This window comes from Bufo bufo, chromosome 9 (assembly GCF_905171765.1).
Source record: "Bufo bufo chromosome 9, aBufBuf1.1, whole genome shotgun sequence".
In the NCBI taxonomy this organism is placed as follows: Eukaryota; Metazoa; Chordata; class Amphibia; order Anura; family Bufonidae; genus Bufo; species Bufo bufo.
Genome location: NC_053397.1, coordinates 44,381,399 through 44,401,785, shown reverse-complemented (window position 1 = coordinate 44,401,785; position 20,387 = coordinate 44,381,399). Strand labels below are relative to the sequence as shown.

Sequence of the window (20,387 nt, the reverse complement as noted above, 5' to 3'; positions counted from 1 at the left end):
AGAAAAAATATTCCCTATGTATACTGGGTAATATATATCGAGCTCTTTGATGCCCCACATATTTTTCTCAGAAAAAAAACTTACGATGCCAAAGACTGAGGACAGTTTTCAAGCAGGTGCCAAAAAGGGTTTCAGGCAACGGAGTAAATTACAATTGGTTGATTGGTGATTATCGTACCTTAGACCCAAACATCACATATTATTGGTTACACAAGTTTCCACCAGTTCTAAAAATGATCTTCTGGTCGTCTAGTCAGCTCTCACCATAGAATAAATAATAGTTTCACCATAATCAAGTGACCCATGAACATCTCAGTTAGGCCTGATGCAGATGACGGCGTGCCGGCCATGCCCATGCTGCGGACCGTAAATTGTGGTCTGCAATGCACGGGCACCAAGCGTGTGCCTTCCGTCTGCAGACGTGGACCCATTCACCTGAATTGGGTCCGTGATCCACATGCAACAGTCCGCATACACTACTTTTTTGCAGTGCGGAGGCACAGACAGAAAACCCACAGAAGCACACCGTAGTGCTTCCATGGGCTCCCAATCCATGCCTCCGTTCCGCACCCCACCGTATCTTCCCGACTGCGGAACTATTCAAGTGCGGGCCGCAAAATGGGCATGGACCTGCTACGGCTGTGTGCATGAGGCCTAAGGGAGAGTTCACATCACCATTATTTTTCCATTCTATGGATCTCAGACGGAAATGGTTTAAATGTTTTTTTTCTCATTTTTCTTCTCTTCTGACGATATGAAAAATAATAATGGCCAAAAAAAATGAGAAAAAATCTTCTCTTTTAAACCCCTCATTTTCTTTGGTTTTGTATCATACTGCAATTACAACTGAGAACTATATAAAAGAAATCTCCTGCATGTGTCCAGTTAGTTCAGTCATGTCCCCCATACGCCTCTTTACTGTCCAGTATGTGGCTCTAAGGCGACCGGCTGCTGCAGGAGCTTCCCCCCTCCGCTCTATCAGCAGAAGGTCAAAAGCATAGTTAAACTGCACCCCTTAGTTAAAGAGGTCTTCTAGTATGTGATTGGTGGGGGTCTGACACCCGCGCCCATCAGCAGGTGGAGAAGGCACCGGTGCTCACAGTAGCGCCGCGATCTCTCAGCTCACCGAGCACAGCGCCGCACATTGTATCGTGGCTGTGCTTGGTACCACAGCCCAGCCTCATTCACTACAATGGGGCTGAGCTGCATCTAGGCCACGTGACTAGTGTTGAGCGAACTTCTGTTTTAAGTTCGGCGTCTAAAGTTCGGCTTCCGGTTAGCGGAGAATCCCGATATGGATTCCGAATTCCGTTGTGGTCCGTGGTAGCGAAATCAATAAGGGCCGATTATTGATTCCGCTACCACGGACCACAACGGAATTCGGAATCCATATCGGGATTCTCCGCTAACCGGAAGCCGAACTTTAGACGCCGAACTTAAAACAGAAGTTCGCTCAACACTAGTGTTGAGTGAACTTGTGTTTAAGTTTGGCGTCTAAAGTTCGGGTTTGGGTTATCGAAGTATCCCGTTATGGATTCCGCTACCACGGACCAATTTAGAATCCATAACGGGATACTTCGATAACCTGAACCCGAACTTTAGACGCCGAACTTAAAACACAAGTTCGCTCAACACTACATGTGACCAATGAACGCAACGTCACACGGACTAGGCAAAGCTGCGAGAAGGCCACGGCGCTACTGCGTGCGCCGGTGCCTTCTCAAACAGCTGATCGGCGGGAGTCCCGGGGTTCAGACCCTAACGATCAGTTAAAAAAATCTCAGAAAACCATTTTAAGCCCCATTTATCAGCAATTCCTTAGCTGGAAACGGAACAGACCAGCGGGAAATTAACCCCGCAGGAGTTCTGGAGCAATATCATTTCGCAATGTTATTCTTATGTTACCTTTTAGCTTTCATTCCTAGGTTTAACGTTCCTTCGGCTGTAATATTTTACCCGTTCTCGTATGTAGAAGGTCAGGTCCTTGCACCTGTAGGACAAAGACAAATCAGGTCAATGCACCTAGATGTGTTTTATGTAATAGGGCAGCAGTAAATGCCACATCACTGTGACGTGCTTATACTATTGCTGTAAAGGGCTAAAGAAACAGGAAATAGGGCACAATGTTGTATATCGGAATGAGTGTGACATCAAGGGCTCGGGGAAATGCGATATCTGTGTACTTAGGCAGAAAGAGCTGACAGCTTATTAAAAGATAGAAACTTGTGCTGGATGTCAGTCATGGCAATGTGAGTGCCTGCAGAGCACACCCTCCTCACGTCAGCCTGTCTGGGCTGATCCATAGACTTGCCCATTAAGAAACTCTTTACTTCTCAGCTTCGCATTAGGGTTGCACTTAAGTCCTCCAGCTGCTCTCTCGTCTTCAGCTCTGCCGCAGCTTCTCCTCAGCTTGTTCAAACCTGAATGTCTTCTGTGTAACTTTACAGGATGGAAGAAGCCGAGCTGCTGAAGGAAAGGCTCCTGGCCATAACTGTAAGTCCCATTTCTTGCAATCTGCTTTAAGCCTCATTCACACGTCAGTGTTTTGGTCAGTGATTTCCATCAGTGATTGAGAGCTAAAACCAGGATTGGAGCCTCCACAGACATAAGGTATATGTGAATGAGGCATTAGGAGAAGCTTCTGTCATGAGTAGGTGTCCTGTTGAATTGTGAGGAGCACTTTAGATATCGGAAAAATATATATCTATGAAATGTAAAGCTAGATAGATTATCTGCTGGTATGATACGGCATGCTGGTCAGTGGCCAGTGGGTCAACCTACTGAGGACGAACATCCGTGTAAATAATGGAAACCTCCTTTGAGGCAACCACATAAGGTGGAGCTGAAAAATGGTCTTCTAGCGGGATGGTCTTCTCGAAGAAGATGGTCAGTCTGCATAATACAGTCGATGGTGGAACTGAAAATCTGGTTTGGTCTTCTCAAAGAGTTGGTCTTCTGGAGATGTCTTACTGTATCGTGTAAGGGTATCTTCACACGGAGCTCTGCTGGGCTGAAAAGAAAAAGAAAAAAACATGCGGATTCTACTTCAGTATTCTGCATGGTTTTTAAGAGCAGTTTTTATTCCGACGTGGTTTGTGACATGTTTTTTTATGCGTTTTTGCACATGACGCATGGATTTGACGCAGAATCTGCACTAAGAATGAAGATGTTACTTCTAGGGATGAGCGAACTTGTGTTTCAAGTTCGGCGTACAAGGTTCGGGTTATCTAAGAATTCCGTTATGGATTCCGCTACCACGGACCATAAGTTATGGAATCCATAGCAGAATTCTTAGATAACTCGAACCCGAAACTTGTACGCCGAACTTGAAACACATCCCTAGTCACTTCTTTTTTCATACCGCATTTTTTTTTCAGGGCTTGGTTTACGCGACAGCGAGGGTACAGCTATGTGGTGACATGTCTCTTGCAACATTTTTTGTAATGATAGTCAATGGTGTAGCAATGCAACCTGCTGCGACTGTGAAGGGACAGTCGCAAAAATGTATGACTTGGATGGATTTTGTCGTGTTGCATATCGCATTATGACAGCATTGACTATCGTCGCAAACTATTTTGTGCGACAATAAGTAACATGCCAAATATTGCTGTGTAGCTGAGCTCTTAAAACCGCGAGCGGAAAATAAACAGCAGGGTAAATAAACAAGCAGTTTTCCCATTGAAATAAATGGAGATGATTTGCAAGCATTTTTGGTGCTCGCCAAAATCCGTACCGCAAAAAATCTGTGAACGTGCCCCTTTTGGATGCATTTATATAAGAAGCATGTCAAAAAAGTTGAAGCGCATGATTCACTTGTACAAGCTGCATGGCCAACGGAACGGATCGCAAAACTGCAGTATTTTTTGCTCTGGTTTTTTATGCAGTTTTGACAGGGCGGCCAAAAACGTCTCATGTAAATGCACCTTTACATCTGCATCTCCATAATACCAGGACGCATGTGTCTGTATTTGTACATGTGATGTCCGTGAAAGCGGTGCCACATACCGGTGACCTTGCTGCTACCACCATTTCGCACATTTGCACTATTATAAAGCTACAGGTGCACATTTTAGTATCATAAGTCGGGCACAACATTTTCACGGTCAGCAGCAACACAGACAGCACTCGCATGCCAATATATAATTATATAAAACTCTTACATAATTGTATATAGAGCTTTGTGTCACACAGAATATCATTGAGTCAGGAGTTATTGGGGGTCATTTATCAAAGACTGTGTTTTTTTTAAGATGGTCCTTGATACCCCCCTGCGCTGCCGGAGGATGTGCCTAATTTATGACGAGTGAAATTCTACTCCATTTTACCCCAAAAACTGGGGTGGTGCTGTAAGTAAATGACCCCCATTGAGTCCTTTCAGACCCATCTATGATATCAGCGTGTGATAAAGTGTACATTTTGTTAGGGTAAAACACTGGGCTAAGTCTCTGTTCACACTTCTGTTAACCATTTGTCTTCATGTTTCCATTGCGTGGACATTGATGGATAGAATAGCGCAGCACGTTGTGACTACAGACAGTCCTCTTATTAGTCCTCGTGACACGACTGTGTCTGTATTGTGATCCACAAAATCAGGGCCGTCTTTAATATTGATAGGACCCTGGGCAAGAATTTACTTGGGCCCCCTGGATCCCGCCTTCCCACACCCTAGCATGCAATCGCGCCTTCCACCACAACACAAAATGTGCAGTATGTGAGTATATAATAGCCAACCCACTGCTTTCCCATAGGGAAGCATTCGGAGGCTATTGCGCATGCGTGGCTGCATAGAGATGCTTTGAATCAATTCAAAGGAGTGGCCGTCTGATGAGTGGCCGTCTGATGAGTGGCCACTAGAGGTCTTCCTTGGCAGTAATGTAAATACTGCCTTTTTTTCTGAAAAGGCAGTGTTTACATTAAAAATCTTGCAGAGACATGCTATAGACACCAGAACTACTACGTTTAGCTGTCGTGGTTCTGGTGACTATAGTGTCCCTTAATATACAGGGAAAAAAAAGAATCAAATAAAATGGCTGTATCATTAATCTAAAAATTAAAGAAGCACAACCTCTGACACAAATACATAGTATTTTGCAGATTACTTTTTTTTTTAGAATGTGCAGATAGTACTGTACTACTAACCCCTCCCTCCCCCTTCTCCAACCACCCAGCACCCTTACTCACATAAAACAAGTGATATATATAATTTAGCTTACAGTGAATGACTGTAAATACTTACAGTTCTGAAGACTCCAGCGGGCTCAGGATCAGTGCTCTGGGCAGCTGGGCTCAGGGCTGGAAGTGGTCACAGCTCTGCAGTTCAGGAAGGAGACCGGGGCTCGGCTCACCCTAGCGTTGCAGTGCCTCCGCGTGACGTCACGGCGCGCGGCGTACGCAAAGGGCAGGAAAGGTCGGGAGGAGGAGCAAGGAAGTACCGTATTTTTCACCCTATAAGACGCACCGGCGGCCCATAAGACGCACCTAGGTTTTAGAGGGCGACAATAAGAAAAAATATTTTTCATGACATCTCAGGTCAGACCACCAATCAGACCCCCAATGTTAATAAGACCCCAATAAGACCTCAGATCAGACCCCAATGTGAATTACCCCCAATCAGACCTCAGATAAGAGCCCCATATGCCTCATATCAGCCCCCATATGCCTCTCTTCAGCCCCCATATGCCTCTCTTCAGCCGACAGTGCCTCCATCAGCCTCAAATAAAGTAAAATTACTGTTACCTTTCCTGCTCCGGACGCCGCCGCTCCTCACCGCCCGCGCTCAGTCTTCCTCCTCTTCAGTCTGCTGCGCTGTGAACTGCTGCGCACAACGGGAGGTCACAGCGCGACCGCACATCTGCGCAGCCTTCACAGCGGAGAGCAGAGGACCAGGAAGAGGTGAGTATAGAGCTTTCACCGCTTCCTGGTCCTCCGGGTAAGTCCTTCACTATGCGAGACATGCCGCTCGCATAGTGAAGGATAGGATCGGGACACAGAGCCGGCGATTGTGGGCAACTGGGCCTTGGGAAGCTGCCCCTTTTGCCCCGCGCTAAAGAGGTCCCTGCACAAAATACAGATTCCTTCCATGTGCATTCTGCATTTTTCTCACTCCACTGAACAGAAATTGCAGCAAGCCCCTGAGGAGCTGGTGCAGAGAATGGGAGTGGTAGTGACCCTGATGAGATGATGTGTCACAGTGTACTAATTCAGGCTGTTGCTCCCTGGGGATCGGCGCAGTGAAAATTAGGTATAAGGAATACGCCAGAAGAGGAAATATAAAATTCTCTCTTTACTAAGTGCAAAATAGGAGTTGTAGTACATCCAATAGTAGTTGTACACAGTGCAGTTTTTCACCCCAGATGATGAGGAATGATGGCTGGTAAAGTAGCTGATGAAGGGACCTCTGGTATGCTATCTTGCTGATGTCTGTACCCTGAGCTTCTGGGTAACAGTTGTAAGCTGGCACTTGTGGCTGTAGGTGTCCACTATGTCATGCAGGCTTTTGGAGTTTGCCTGAACTATGGTGATGGACGTCTTAACACTCCTCCCTTCACCTGCAGCAGGTTATGTATAGCTTTGTTTGCTGATGACTGTTGACTGTAAACACTGTAGCTTTGAAGAATTAATGTAGCCATGGACCATGCAGTCTCCCTGGAGTAGTGTTCCTCACAGATGGAGCTGTATCTCTGGTCCCTGAAGCCCTATAGAGCTGGAGCAGATGGTCGTGCTCCCTCACTTGCTACTCTAGCTCTGCCCTCTCCTGACAGGAAGTAGGAACAGCCCACTTCCTCCAAGAGGAGAGGAGTGGGATAAGTCCCATCCATATTGCCAACTATACCCCATCTACTGAAGTACAGTGCAAACATGACCTAACATTACAAAAATGACATTGCGTCACAAACCAAACATTGCAAATGCCCCTAAGTCTGGAGCAGTGCAAAATTATTATTATCCTCAATGCAGAGCAGCATCGGCTAAAGGAGACTTCACATCACCATTATCTTTCCATTATTCTGAAGAACAGAAAAATAAAGAAAAAATAAACAGATCCTGTGCATTAGTTATGCCATTTGCGTCTGAGATCCATTTTTTAGACTGAAAAAATACCCTACATGCACTACTTTTTTTTCCGCCCAAAAAACGGATCTCACGTGGAAATGGCTCAAACTGATGCCAAATGTGCATAACTGATGCACAGGATCAGTTTCTTTTCTTTATTTTTCTGTTCTTCTGAGGGATCAGAAGAACGGAAAAATAATGGTGATGTGAACTCTCCCTTACATGCTGCATATTTCTAAGGCCTCATGCACATGATAGTTGCGTTTTTTTTGCCGATAGGATAGGGACCCATTCATTTCAATTGGTCAGCAAAAAAATGCTGATAGTTCATCCGTTTGTGTTCCGCGTCCGTTGTCCGTTTTTCCCTTCAGCAAAAAAAATAGTGCATGTCCTCCTTTTTTCACATTTGCGGAAAAGGATAGGCATTTAGTACAAGGCATCTGTGGGAAAAAACTGATCCTCAAAAAAAAGGATGCCGCATCCTTTTTTCTTGGAGGACGCAAAAAACAACTGTCGTGTGCATGAGGCCTAAATCCACACAGCAGGTCAATTTCCACAGGGAAAATATATGCAAACTGTACATGAGATTTGCCAAATCTCATTTTCTTTGGTGGTACTGTAATATGGTACGGTTTTTCTGCACGGATAGGGGATAACTTTTCAGAATGCCCCTTTAATGAAAATGGTGACAGCATTTACACCTCAATGTAATGAAGATGTGAATGAAATTCTTTCTCCATGGAGTCTTTAGAATGCTGCTAGTCCACGTCATGAAGGTTTAGGGAGCCTTCACACGTGGCCAATTTTGTTGCAGAAAATTTCTGCGACTGGAAATCAGTTCCATTCTTCTTGGGCTACTTTCACACTAGCGGCACGGACCCCCGGCAGGCTGTTCCGTCGGGTGAACAGCCTGTCGGATCCGTCCTGCCGCTAGTGAACGTGTGCCCTCTGGACTGCCGCTCCATCCCCATTGACTATAATGGGGGCGGTGTGGAGTTTTCGGCGGAGGCACGGCAGCGCACGGCGAGAGGCTGCCAGAATAAATGTCGGACATGTCGTAGTTTTATTTCGGCAGCCTCTCTCCGTGCGCTGCTGTGCCTCCGCTGGAACTCCGCCCCTGTCCCCATTATAGTCAATGGAGACGGAGCGGCAGACCGGGGGCATACGGTCACTAGTGGGAAAGTATCCTTAAGGGCTCATGCACACAACCGTATGTATTTTGTAGTCTGCAAAAAATACGGATGAAGTCCATGTGCATTCCGTATTTTGCGGAACAGAACAGCTGCCCCTAATAGAACTGTCCTATCCTTGTCCGTTATGCGGACAAGAATAGGACATGTTCTATTTTTTTCACAGAATGGACATACGGAAACGGAATTCACACGGAGTAACTTCGGTTTTTTTGCGGACCAATTGAAATGAATAGTTCCCCATACGGTACGCAAAAAAGGCGGAACGGACACGAAAATAAAATACGTTAGTGTGCGTGAGCCCTAACTGAGTTGTTTTGGAGGGAAGCACATGGAATTTTGCACGCCCCCATTCTGAATTTCAGTCTCAGAAATTTTCTGCAAAAAAACCCCCAAAAACTGATGCGTGTGACGGCACCCATATGTGCCAGGAAATAATCCCCTTTCGTGGGGTGGGGTTAGGAAGAGGTAGACATTGTGACTAATAAATCCTTTCATGTGTGTAACTTTCAAGTTATTTCTGTAATGATTTAATTCTCCTTATATTATCGGTGTCCATAAACCCTCCATGTCGGTGCCTAATCCTTCCCCCTTCTTCGCAAATATTGCCTGCGGATTTAGTGAAGAAACGCAGCCAATCCCAAACGGGAAATCTGCAAAAGCTATGCCGCCGTGTGCATGTAGATTACAGACTATGGTGGAGATTTATCAAAACTGATATAAAACTGGCTTAGTTGCTCATAGCAACCAATCAGATTCCACCATTAATTTTTCAGAGGTCCTTTGGAAAATGAAAGGCGGAATCTGATTGGTTGCTATGGGCAACTAAGCCAGTTTTCCTTTACACCAGTTTTGATAAATCTCCCCCCATATAACAAGCATTTCCATCCCAGGAATACGTCTAAGCACAGCTTCAGGAGGCTTTGCACAAGCTTCAGGAGATTTTGATGAATTCTGGGATAGTTTAAAGCCAGCTATTTATTCAAGTTTGGGCCTGCTCTGATGGAGCTGTGATGGCCTCAGATGTAATGTCCTAATCCCTCTTAAGATGTGATTTATAAAGTTATAAAGAAGGGGACAAAGGAGCTTGAATCACAGTCTGCTGTTTATTTCCATGCAGGGTTTTAAGGAGGCCGTACGTTCTGAAAAACACTCTTCACAGTATGGAAACGAGCCATTGGGGGAGGTTTATCAAAACTGGCTTAGTTGCCCCTAGCAACCAATTATATTCCACCTTTCATTTTGGAAAGGAGATCAAAAATGAAAGGCAGACTCTGATTGGTTGCTCTGATTGTCCCCTATGGACAACTAAGGCCTCATGCACACGACCGTTGTTGTGTTCCGTGTCCGTTGTTCCGCTTTCCGCGATTTTCTGCGGACCCATTGACTTTCAATGGGTCCGTTGAAAACTCGGATAATGCACCTTTTGTCATCCGCGTCCATGATCTGTGTTTCCAGTCCGTCAAAAAAATATGACCTGTCCTATTTTTTTCATGGACAACGGTTCGCGGACCCATTCAAGTCAATGGGTCAGTGAAAAAACATGGAGGCACACAAGATTGTCATCCACGTCCGCGTCCGTTTTTTTCCCCTATCATTTGCAAGGCAAACTTGACTTAGATTTTTTTTCATGTCTGGTGATCCTCCAAAAATCAAGGAAGACACAGGGAAACAAAAACGGAAACGGATCGCGGAACAACGGAACCCCGTTTTGCGGACCGTGAAAAAATATTCATGTGCATGAGGCCTTAGCCAGTTTTCCTTTGCACCAGTTTTGATAAATCTGCTCCATTCTCTTTAGGGACCCATTTTTGCACCCGTAATTTCAGTCGGAAGTCCTGGCCATCTTGCTGGTGTAATGATTGGTGGCACTGTTTTCTATTTGCACCAAGGCTTATGTACACAGCCATATTACGGATCCATGTTGGGCCTCTGATTTCACATGGAGGCTGGCATATGGAGGCTTATTCTGATGAATTCTTATGGAATCCGTGAGAAGAAAAATGATGACATGTTCCATTGCATGATGTATTAGGTTAGGTCAGGGATCAGCAACCTTCGGCACTCCAGCTGCTGTGAAACTACAATTCCCAGCATGCAAACTTACTCGGCTGTTCCTGTAAGGCCTCATGCACACAACCGTTTTTCGGTTCCGCATCCGAGCCGCATTTTTTGAGGCTCGGGTGCGGACCCATTCACTTCAATGGGGCCGCAAAAGATGCGGACAGCACTCCGTGTGCTGTCCGCATCCGTTGCTCCGTTCCGAGGCCCTGCAAAAAAAATATAGCATGTCCTATTCTTGTCCGTTTTGCGGACAAGAATAGGCATGTCTACAATGGGCCGCCCGTTCCTTTCCGCAAATTGCGGAAGGCACACGGACGGCTTCCGTTTTTTTGCGGATCCGCGGTTTGCGGACTGCAAAAAACAGCACGGTCGTGTGAATGTAGCCTAACTCCCACAGAAGTAAAAGGAGGATTCTGGGAGTTGTAGTCTCATAACAGCTGGAGTGCCGGAGGTTGCTGATCCCTGACCTAACCTAATACATCATGCAATGGAACATGTCCCTGTGTTAGGTTCACACCCTGAGGGAGATTTATAAAAATCCTTGGGCTTGGCCTCCCTCTGTGGACTCCGTTAATGCAGTCCGAACCTGAGTCTGAGAAGATACTGAAGGAGCTACTTCCAGTCCTGTCAGTCAGAACCAGCTCATTTGATGCCCAGAAAACTCCAGTGAGCCGCTGATATTGCATGTAGCCAAAGAACCCTTGAGATTCTTGAGCAATTGCGGAGGGGGTGCGAGATTTAGCCTGTGAGGGTAGTGCATGCCGCGGCTAATAGACTTCATACCATTTGATTGGGTTTAAATGTTGGCGGCTGCAGAAGAAATTGGATTTGTGTGCACCCCCAGCAGGGATGGTTTGTAAGAAATTGCTGTGTAAAAATGTGCTTCTCAGTGCGGACTCTGGATTAAGCCCATGATTCAGCCAGAACTAGTAAGAAGTCGAACTACAAAGATTTGCATCTCCATCATGTGTAGAAGTATGGGTAGCTTTGCACGTCCGTAAAGACTCTTGTTATCTTGTTCCTGCTTTTACCCGCATTGTAATGCAGCGAGCCCCAGAGGAAGGGGTGAGGACGTTGCTCCCTGGGGATCGGTGCAGTAGAAAGGTAGTATTGAAGAATGAGGCCAGATTTTAACGTATAAAAGTCTCTTCTACTAAGTGCAACATAGAACTTCAAATTCATCAAATAGCAGCAGATTTTAAGTGCAAACTTCTGGCACCAGTAAGGATGATGGAGGTAGGTTAGTTGGCTGCAGTTTAGCATTTATATTGTACTGGCCTAGTAGTAGTCTGAGTGATGGATGTCTTAGCTGTAGTCCCTCACCTCCCAGCAGTGTCTTCAAATGCTGGTTGCAATCCATCAGTGGTGGTCGTGCTTGCACACTATAGGAAAAAGCATCAGCCTCTCTGGTGGCCGGGACTGTGGTAGTGCACATAGGCTAGTGCTTTTTCCTATATTGTGCAAGCACGACCTCCGCTGATGGATTGCAGGGTGGTCTGTAACCATGGAAACGAGCAGTGTATAATGTGATAGAAAAATGAATCCAGCCATCAAAGGAAGCAATATGGATAATAACAATACATTAGTAAGTGCCTTGTAATAACTTTCTCTACATGATAAATGCCACTGACTGAAGTCAGACAACCGCATTAAGGATTTACTTTGAGTCTATATATATATATTTAGCTGTTATTCTCTTTGGAGAATCCTTCTAAGGAGCAGGAGCTCAGTCTTGTGCTTCCTCTCCACTCCAAGTCTTGGCAGGAACTCTCCCTCCTGGCAGGAAGAAGGACCAATCCACTCCTACCAAGAGGGGAGGATCTCTCTGGCATCCATATTATGTTGTTCTAATTTATCAAAAAGCAATAGATGGCCCCCTGGTGACCTCATAGGAAGCAGTTGTAGGACCATCACAAAAATTTCCACCTGGTTGGTTTTTTCATGATGATTGCAAGGTGCCTTGCAACTTTTTTCTCCATAGGGGAGCATTGAAGTCAGGGTAATTTTGCAATGTCACCAGAATTTGCAGACCATTCTGTGGAACCCTATTGCTAATGCAATTTCACATATAGAATAGCTTTCAGAAATATTGATCAGTGGGTTGGATGATCCTTGCCGTATAGACCTGTTTTCCATTTAAGCACTTCCAACTATTCAGGAGAGTTGAAAGGGGTCATATAACATGTTTCTCTGCAACACTGACTCCTAAGGCAACGTCCACACATGCACATTAATTCCGGTATTGTGTATCAGCATAGGAATAGAATACTGGAACTGACAGACCCGCATATGTCATTCCCTGCCGGCATCTGATTGGTGTCTGTGGTGAATACCAGCGCCTTGCTGTACAAAATACAGTATTTCATCTGCAGATGCTTCAGATAAGAAGCTAGCCTATAAAAAAAACTGTCTACTAGAAATCAAAGCTACTTGTCGTATTCCTAGATTCTAGGGTGGCATAATCGGAGGCTCAATTGCTACCACGCGTTCAGCTTTAGGGTACTTTCACACTAGCGTTATTCTTTTCCGGCATTGAGTTCCGTCCTAGGGGCTCAATATCGGAAAAGAACTGATCAGTTTTATCCTAATGCATTCTGAATTGAGAGCAATCCATTCATTATGCATCAGGATGTCTTCAGTTCAGTCTTTTTGACTTTTCAGGACTGAGATAATACCACAGCATGGTGCGGTTTTATCTCCGTCCAAGATCCCGGAACACTTGCCGGAATGCCGAATCCGGCATTTTTTCCCATTGACATGCATTAACGCCGGATCCAGCCCCGAGTGTTCCGGCAAAACGGATCCGGCATTCTCAGACCTAAAAAAAAATGTGAAAAAAATAAATGCCGGATCCGTTTTTCCGGATGACAACGGAGAAACAGATCCAGCATTTCAATGCATTTGTCATACGGATCAGGATCCTGATCCGTCTGACAAATGCCATCAGTTTGCATGCGTTTTGACGGATCCGGCAGGCAGTTCCGTCGCCGCAAGTGTGAAAGTATGTACCCTTAGACATTCTAATGATGTCCTAACTGAAAGCGTCCCTGTACTTTGGAAAAATTTTTGATATCTCAACGGTTTTGATTGGTGCTGGTCTGAGTACCGAGACCCCCGCCGATTGCTAGAACAAGGAGATACAAGTTCTCACATGCAGGAGACTGGCTCAATAGAAAGTCTATGGGCCCATCTTGATTTTTGTCTCCTGCCTCTAGGAGAGGGAGCTCTATGCACGAGCATTTGGTAGGGGTCTCAGGCTCAGCACTCGCCCCCATGAGCAAAACCTTTTATATGTCCCTATGACATATGAAAAGTTTTTTCAAAGTGCAAGTAGACTTTAAAGTGACTGTCTAAAAGATACACAAGACTAAACCTATAGGCGATGCTCAGATTTGCTGCTATGTGTAAAAAGAAGCCTATCGCTGGATCAGTGAGGGTATGGAGAGCTGATCTCCATTATAATGGGCAGAAGGACTATATCGTACAGACTACTGAACCATAAGTGCGAAAATATCATTATCAGATGACTCCCACATATATACTGAAGGAGATTGTCTTAGTAGAGCCTGGATGGACTCTGGCACCTGGGATCAGCCCTATTACATATAGTAATACATGAATAGTATAGCTGACATTGAACTCGGGTCAGTCATTGTTATCTCTATACATACTCAACCCCATTCCCCTACTGTGCACCGACAAAAGGGCATGCAATGCATTGAGAGGACTCCTGAGCATGCACACAAAATGGATAGGACTCCAGGAAAAAACCTCTGTATACATAATGCTGCCGGTGTTATCCAATGCATTCCAGAACTGTAAGGGTTACATAGAATCATGAATCAATATAATGCTATGTGACCCCGTCAGTGCTGGGAGGTCGGGCTGGGAGCTGCGCTGCGCTACAAGGGGCCTAAGGGTAGAGATAAAAAGGTCTGATCCGAGCTCCGTGTTAGCTGCATTACTCATACATTCATGTAGTTAATAGGTGATAGAGTCCCTTTAAGGACACCTATCACGTTGAACATGGCATCTGATCTACCCACAGCAGGAGGAGCTTAGCAGATTCAATACAACTTGTAAGTTGAAGCCTCTGCTCTTTTTATGGAGTCCAGTGGGTGGTCCTAATCGGTATGCAGGCCACCAGCCATTGAGTGGGGCCAACCACTGGACCCATAAGCATAGAGTGAGCGAGGATTAAAATGAATTAAGTCAAACCGAGTCTTCTTCTACAAGACTATATATGAGAATGGCACGGCGGTCTGGTTTGTGAATATATGAATGATTCCTGCACTGTTTCTCATGCTGAGTTGGCCAAATATTTGACATGATATTTGACTCGTCTCCAGATCTCCCCCATCATTACATATCTGTCCCACAGATTAGTTTTAGGAATTGCTGTAGTGTTCCGGATCGTAGTCATGCTACGTATACCAGTTTATGAACAAATAACCATACGTTCCCTACGAGATTTTCTCTACGTAACACAAATGGTATCTTAAAAAATTGCAGATTGTCCTCCTGCGGAGGCAGTAAACATCTCCACACCATCACAGATACCACCACCATGAATGTTAGTGTGATGCTCACCAGGCCTGGATTAAGGTTGGTGGAGGTCCTCTTCTTCCCGTGTAGTGGTGGAGGCCCCCGGGTGCCCTCCTTTTGATCCAACCCTGATGCTCACTACAGTACATGTACTTTATGATAGATTTAACCTATGTTGATTATCATGGCCATTGTACATATCTCCATGAGGATGTTTACATTTGCATGTGTTCAAGCGAGGATGAAGAAATGGCCAAGTATGGATGACCAACAATCCAACCCACTTTTCCCCACCTACTTCTGAACGATTACTTAACCTGACCTATCTAATTTTGCCCCCCCTCTTCCCCATTTCACCTGCATATTGCCAGAGCTACAAACTGTATTCTGCCCGACCAGTGGTGAACATACAGTATGCTTTTCAGAGAGTAGGGATGAGCGAACTTGTGTTTTCAAGTTCGGTGTACAAGGTTCGGGTTATCCAAGAATTCCGTTATGGATTCCCGCTACCACGGACAATAACTTATTAATCCATAATGGAATTCTTAAAGAACCCGAACCGAGACCTTGTACGCCGAACTTGAAAACACAAGTTCAACACTATCAGAGAGCCCTTCATGTTTGGGCACGTTCTCTGCATGGCTGCCGCGCACCCTTTTTTCAGTTTGTAGCTGGTTACATTCACCTCTGATTATGGGTGGAGGAATGTTTTATAAAATGAAGCAAATTTCTTGATAAGAATGTAGGGTATATAATGTAGCACATTACCCTATACAAAGTGTTATGGAGGCGTCACCATCTGCATTACGCTGCCCAATTTTTCCCAACGTGAAATGAATTAGAAGCAAATATTTTGTTCTTTTAGGTTAGGTTTTCAAGTTGCGAACAAAGGGCACTGGTGCGTCGGGAGGTCAAGAACCACATGGCAAAACCACATGTAGTTTATCTCGGGTCCATAGCCAGTACAGGCAAATTTAATTATTGTAAAATGTGTCAATAAAGTTACATCAGGTTTTAGACCTACAAATGAAGCAAAAAAAATCAAAAAAAAAGATACACCTGCTGCACCTAGCACGCCTGTTTTGGTTTTCCAGCTTGACGACGGGGTGTGACTTATCTGAAAGTGGGCAGGTTAATGATTCCACTATGTGTGTTGAGATTGTACAAAAAATTGGTGTAAAACTTTGAAACAAAATGAGCCAATAGTTTAATATAAAGTATGACAAAATGGTTTAGGCATGCACCAAATTGATCTTGCACTGTGATAAATTTGGCGCACCTTTTAGGCAAAATTTTACATAGTCTGTAGTTTAAACAGGATTAGTAAATCTGCACCTTTATTGTATATGCTTCGCCTGTTTTCAGCCTCATGGCACAATATGGGCACGGCCATGCGGCACAGCCGAGATACAGCCACCGTGCACAGAGAACCACACGGCTGTACAAGCCACGGCAGTATTCAATTCAGAAAAATCTGATTGGTTATTTGGTGTTCATTGTTAATAATTGAGCAGTTCTGCAGGTTACTGCATTGGGCTGTCCGAGATTATGCTCAGGATAGGTCATAAATAGGGATGAGCGAATCGACTTCGGATGAAACATCCAAAGTCGATTCGCATAAAATTTTGTTCTAATACTGTACGGAGCAGGAGCTCCGTACAGTATTAGAATGTATTGGCTCCGATGAGCCGAAGTTATTGCTTTGCGAAGTCTCATGAGACTTCACGTAATAACGTCATAAATTAATTTGTACTGTAAAAAACCATTTCCCGAACTCAGGTTCGGTTCCAAGTCGATTCGCTCATCCCTAGTCATAAATATCTGATCGGTGGAAGTCTGACTCCCGGCACTGTCCCCTCCCCCTGCCCTTCTGCCAATCAGCTGTTTGAAGAGGCTCCAGTGAGGTCTGTGGCCTCTTCCTAAGCCAGTAATGTCACGTTACAGGGTCTAGGCATAGCTCAATCCCATTCAAATCAATGGGCCTGAGCTGCAATACCAAGCACAACCATTATACGATGTAGGGCGCTGCGCTTGGTAAGATGTGAGGAGGCCACAGCTTTCACCGGAATGCCATCGTCCACGGGCGTTGCTAGGGTCTGAAGACATCTGGGGCACGAGCCCACGTGAAGCCACGCCATGAAGACACGCCCTCATCGCCACTGGGAGGGGGGGCCTTCACAGTAGTTATTAACCCCTTTCAGCAGTCCCCCCTTCAGTGAACGGGGACTGCTGAAAGGGGTTAATAACTACAGTGAAGGGCCTAGCCGTCTGGGCAACCCCACAGATCATCCTAACCTATGGTCAGCCTAATTTAAAATTAAGCAAACCCCCCAGCTATAAACTAATCACAGAAGTTGGAACCCATCAACCCCCCTTGTACTTGTTCTGCTACTTGCAGGCTGCGCGGGCATGAGTTCAGAACTTCAGTCATTTTGGTCTGCAAATCTGTTCTGCATCGCGTGATCCCGCGAGACCCGCCGCGGGAGGTCACGGGTCTCGCGGGATCACGCGCCGCAGAACAGCCTGCAAGTAGCGGAACAAGTACAAGGGGGGTTAGGGGATGACTGTGGGATTGCCCAGATGGCTAGGATTAGCCAAATAAAAAAATACCACCAGCATTGCCATCGTATATTCAAACAGCTGATTGTGAGGGGTGATTATATCGATCAGATATTGATAATCTATCCTGAGGACCATCAATATCAAAATTTTGGACGACCCCCTTGAACGATGACCGCCAAATAAACAATCAGTTTCTAATGAGTTCATCAAATACTGCCACTGCTTGTATGGCATCACAGCAGACAAATATCAGCCACATCATGGTACCACACCTCCGCCACAACACAACAACCCAGCCTTGGAAAAGACTGCAACATAGGCAATTAACTTTAACTTGAATGTGCTGAGTAATTCTCTTTTATTTGCCGACTCTCAGGATCATGTGAAGATCTTTAGACTTCACAGTGGTGATAAACATATGACTGTAATTAAAAAAATAATAGGCCTGGTTAACATATTAACCCATAGCAATGGAATCGGCATATTTGTCTGCAAAGTATAATATATAGATCAGCAGACCCTTGGACTCTCCACATGATGATGATGATGATGATTTATATAATGAATTGTCACTTGGGTCTACTCCTAAGGGCGTTATCCTGGTAGCCCCCTGGTCTTCACCCTTTAACCCCTATGCCCATCATCATGTGAGCACAGTACAATGGAGTCACGATCAGACAGGATCAGGGAAACCGCTCGAGGTCCATGAGATGAAACCAACACACGGCCTATGTTTCCCGAACCGAGTGTGCTCGTGTGACCACCTCTTACCACCTTTTGTGAGTTCCAAGGGTGGGTCCTTGGTGCACCAAAGTTCCTCTCCTTTCTCTGCGTTGACAGGGCCACTCAGTAGGAATGTATTCTTGACTAGCACTGTATTCTTGCACATGTGCCTTCCGCTTTGACATCGGCCAATGTGCAGTGCAGTTCCCAATCTTCCCCAGGGCAAAAACAAGTGTACTGCACATGCGCCAACGTGAAAACTAATGGCACATGTGCGAGAATGCGAGGCCAGGTGAGACTACTTCCTGGCCCTGTGAATCAATGGTACAAAAGAGGCACTGGATAGAGAAAGGAGTGGTGCACTTAACACCCCCTTTGCATATTGATTAAAAGTAGGATTTCTTAGCAAAGAAACCATGGTTTGACAGAAGACAGGTAGCGTATTACCCAGGAGAGCAAAACCAATTTGGCAGTGCTTGGCTCCATAGGGATGTTCCTGCTGATAGACTAGACAATAAAGTCGTACATGGAACAAGCTCCCGATGAAAATTGTTTTCCAGGGTAAATCACTTGTCACCAGTCCTTGACCCGCTCTTCAGTATCATTAGTGACAATGAGCAGTTGGCCCTTGTATGTATCAAATACACTGTGCTCATGTGTTCATTATTTAGTAGGTCTTCCGGTCTAGGCCAGAAGCCATTAGCTTCCACATGATGTTTGCCACCTTGTAGTAGCTGTAAACAAGATGGTCAGACAGCTGTAGATATTCCTGGGATTCAGCACCAGTGTCAGGTTATAGACTGCGGACACCAGTATAACAACGGTCAGTAAGCATCGAGGGCGTTCCCACCAGAACTGGTTGCCGGGGCTAATTAGTTATAGGAAGAAAGGATTGGTGGCAGCAAGACTGGTCATGAATTAAGCAATCTGTCACACCTCACAGCCATCAATGAGGATTACTACATTTGTGGCACCAACACTTGGAACCCTATTAACAGCTAGCAATGTGTTCTAATGTCGGCCGAACCAGGATCGGTGGTGTAACTCCTAAAGATAAGGATTGGAGTGCTGGATTCCTACATGCACAATCCTTTTTTTTTTATCTAGGAGATAAACCACCAGAGGTGATGGACAATGCCTTGCTTCCCTCTCCACGGCTGAGCATATGTACGGGGATATCTGGAGAGATAGCTGTCAGCCGAACAATCGCTTGACCTGAAGGTATCTCATGTGGGTGGTCACCTAGGCCTTGCACAGCTTTGTATCTCTAGGGATAAATCACTCCTGCAAAGTTTAATCGTGCTGGAGGTTGATACCTGTAGGAACATCTGCATTACCGTGGTGAGGATACGTCTGCGCCTGCACAGTGAAGAAGCAGGAGGATCATTCTTCTGCACTGAATTTTCACTTATTGTGTCATGGCAGACTTAGAAAGTGACATCAAAATCACATGAAAATTACACTGTTAGAGGACGTTCACACTGAGTTTTTGACAGAAGATTTAGGATCACACGACAAAATGTCTAGATCTTGCCCCAGCCGCAGGCTACACTGAGCCTATTTGTAGCGCTACAGATTGTTTAATTGTCACAATGAATAATTTTATTTACTAGACATCTTGATTTGAAACATCTCACAAAATACAAAGTATATTCCTAGTAAATCTCCCTTAAAGGGGTTTTCCAGGATTATAATTTTACTTATTTATTTTTAACCAGAAATGCACTTGTAGTTCCCCATGCCTTTTTTTTCAATTTGGGCTCTCCTGACCCTTTTTTTTTACCATGTAAACCAATCCCTCTGGTTTGTTACAATCATGTACGTAGCACTTCCTGTTCTGTATCCCGCCAAACCCATGATGCTCTTCTCCTTTCTCTGCCACACCTCCAGCACCGCCCCTAACAAAGCCCAGCTAGTTTATAGCTCCTCCCACCCAGCTAGTTACATAGACACTCCCCTATCACTGCCCCACCCATGGACATAACTTCCCAGGAAATAAGAAAGAGCGGCGTGGACATGGTCATGTGACCACAGCCCAGAACGGGAGATAAGAGTAATAAAGGTAAAAGAAATGCATTACAAAATTACAGCTGCCTTCCTAAATTATTATTTTAAAGGATGTTGATGCAAACTGGAAACCCCCTTTTAGCCCAGATATTTAGTATTCCCATCAGAGAAGGCATTGCCTGTGCCACCTGTGCTTCTATGAAGCTGGGAAAGTCTGAGCGAGATGTTATTGTAAGGTTAAAG

General features: G+C 45.1%; 1 protein-coding gene across 1 annotated transcript in view; it reads left to right on the top strand.

Annotated features, from left to right (window-relative positions):
* The first annotated feature begins 2,144 nt into the window (after positions 1-2,144).
* PALMD (palmdelphin) overlaps positions 2,145-20,387 on the top strand; it is a 64,090-nt gene continuing 45,847 nt past the window's right edge. Inside the window, exon 1 of the mRNA XM_040406607.1 lies at positions 2,145-2,493. Within this exon, the coding sequence (XP_040262541.1) occupies positions 2,449-2,493 (45 nt within the window). The 5' untranslated portion in view covers positions 2,145-2,448. The remainder of the gene's footprint in view (positions 2,494-20,387) is intronic.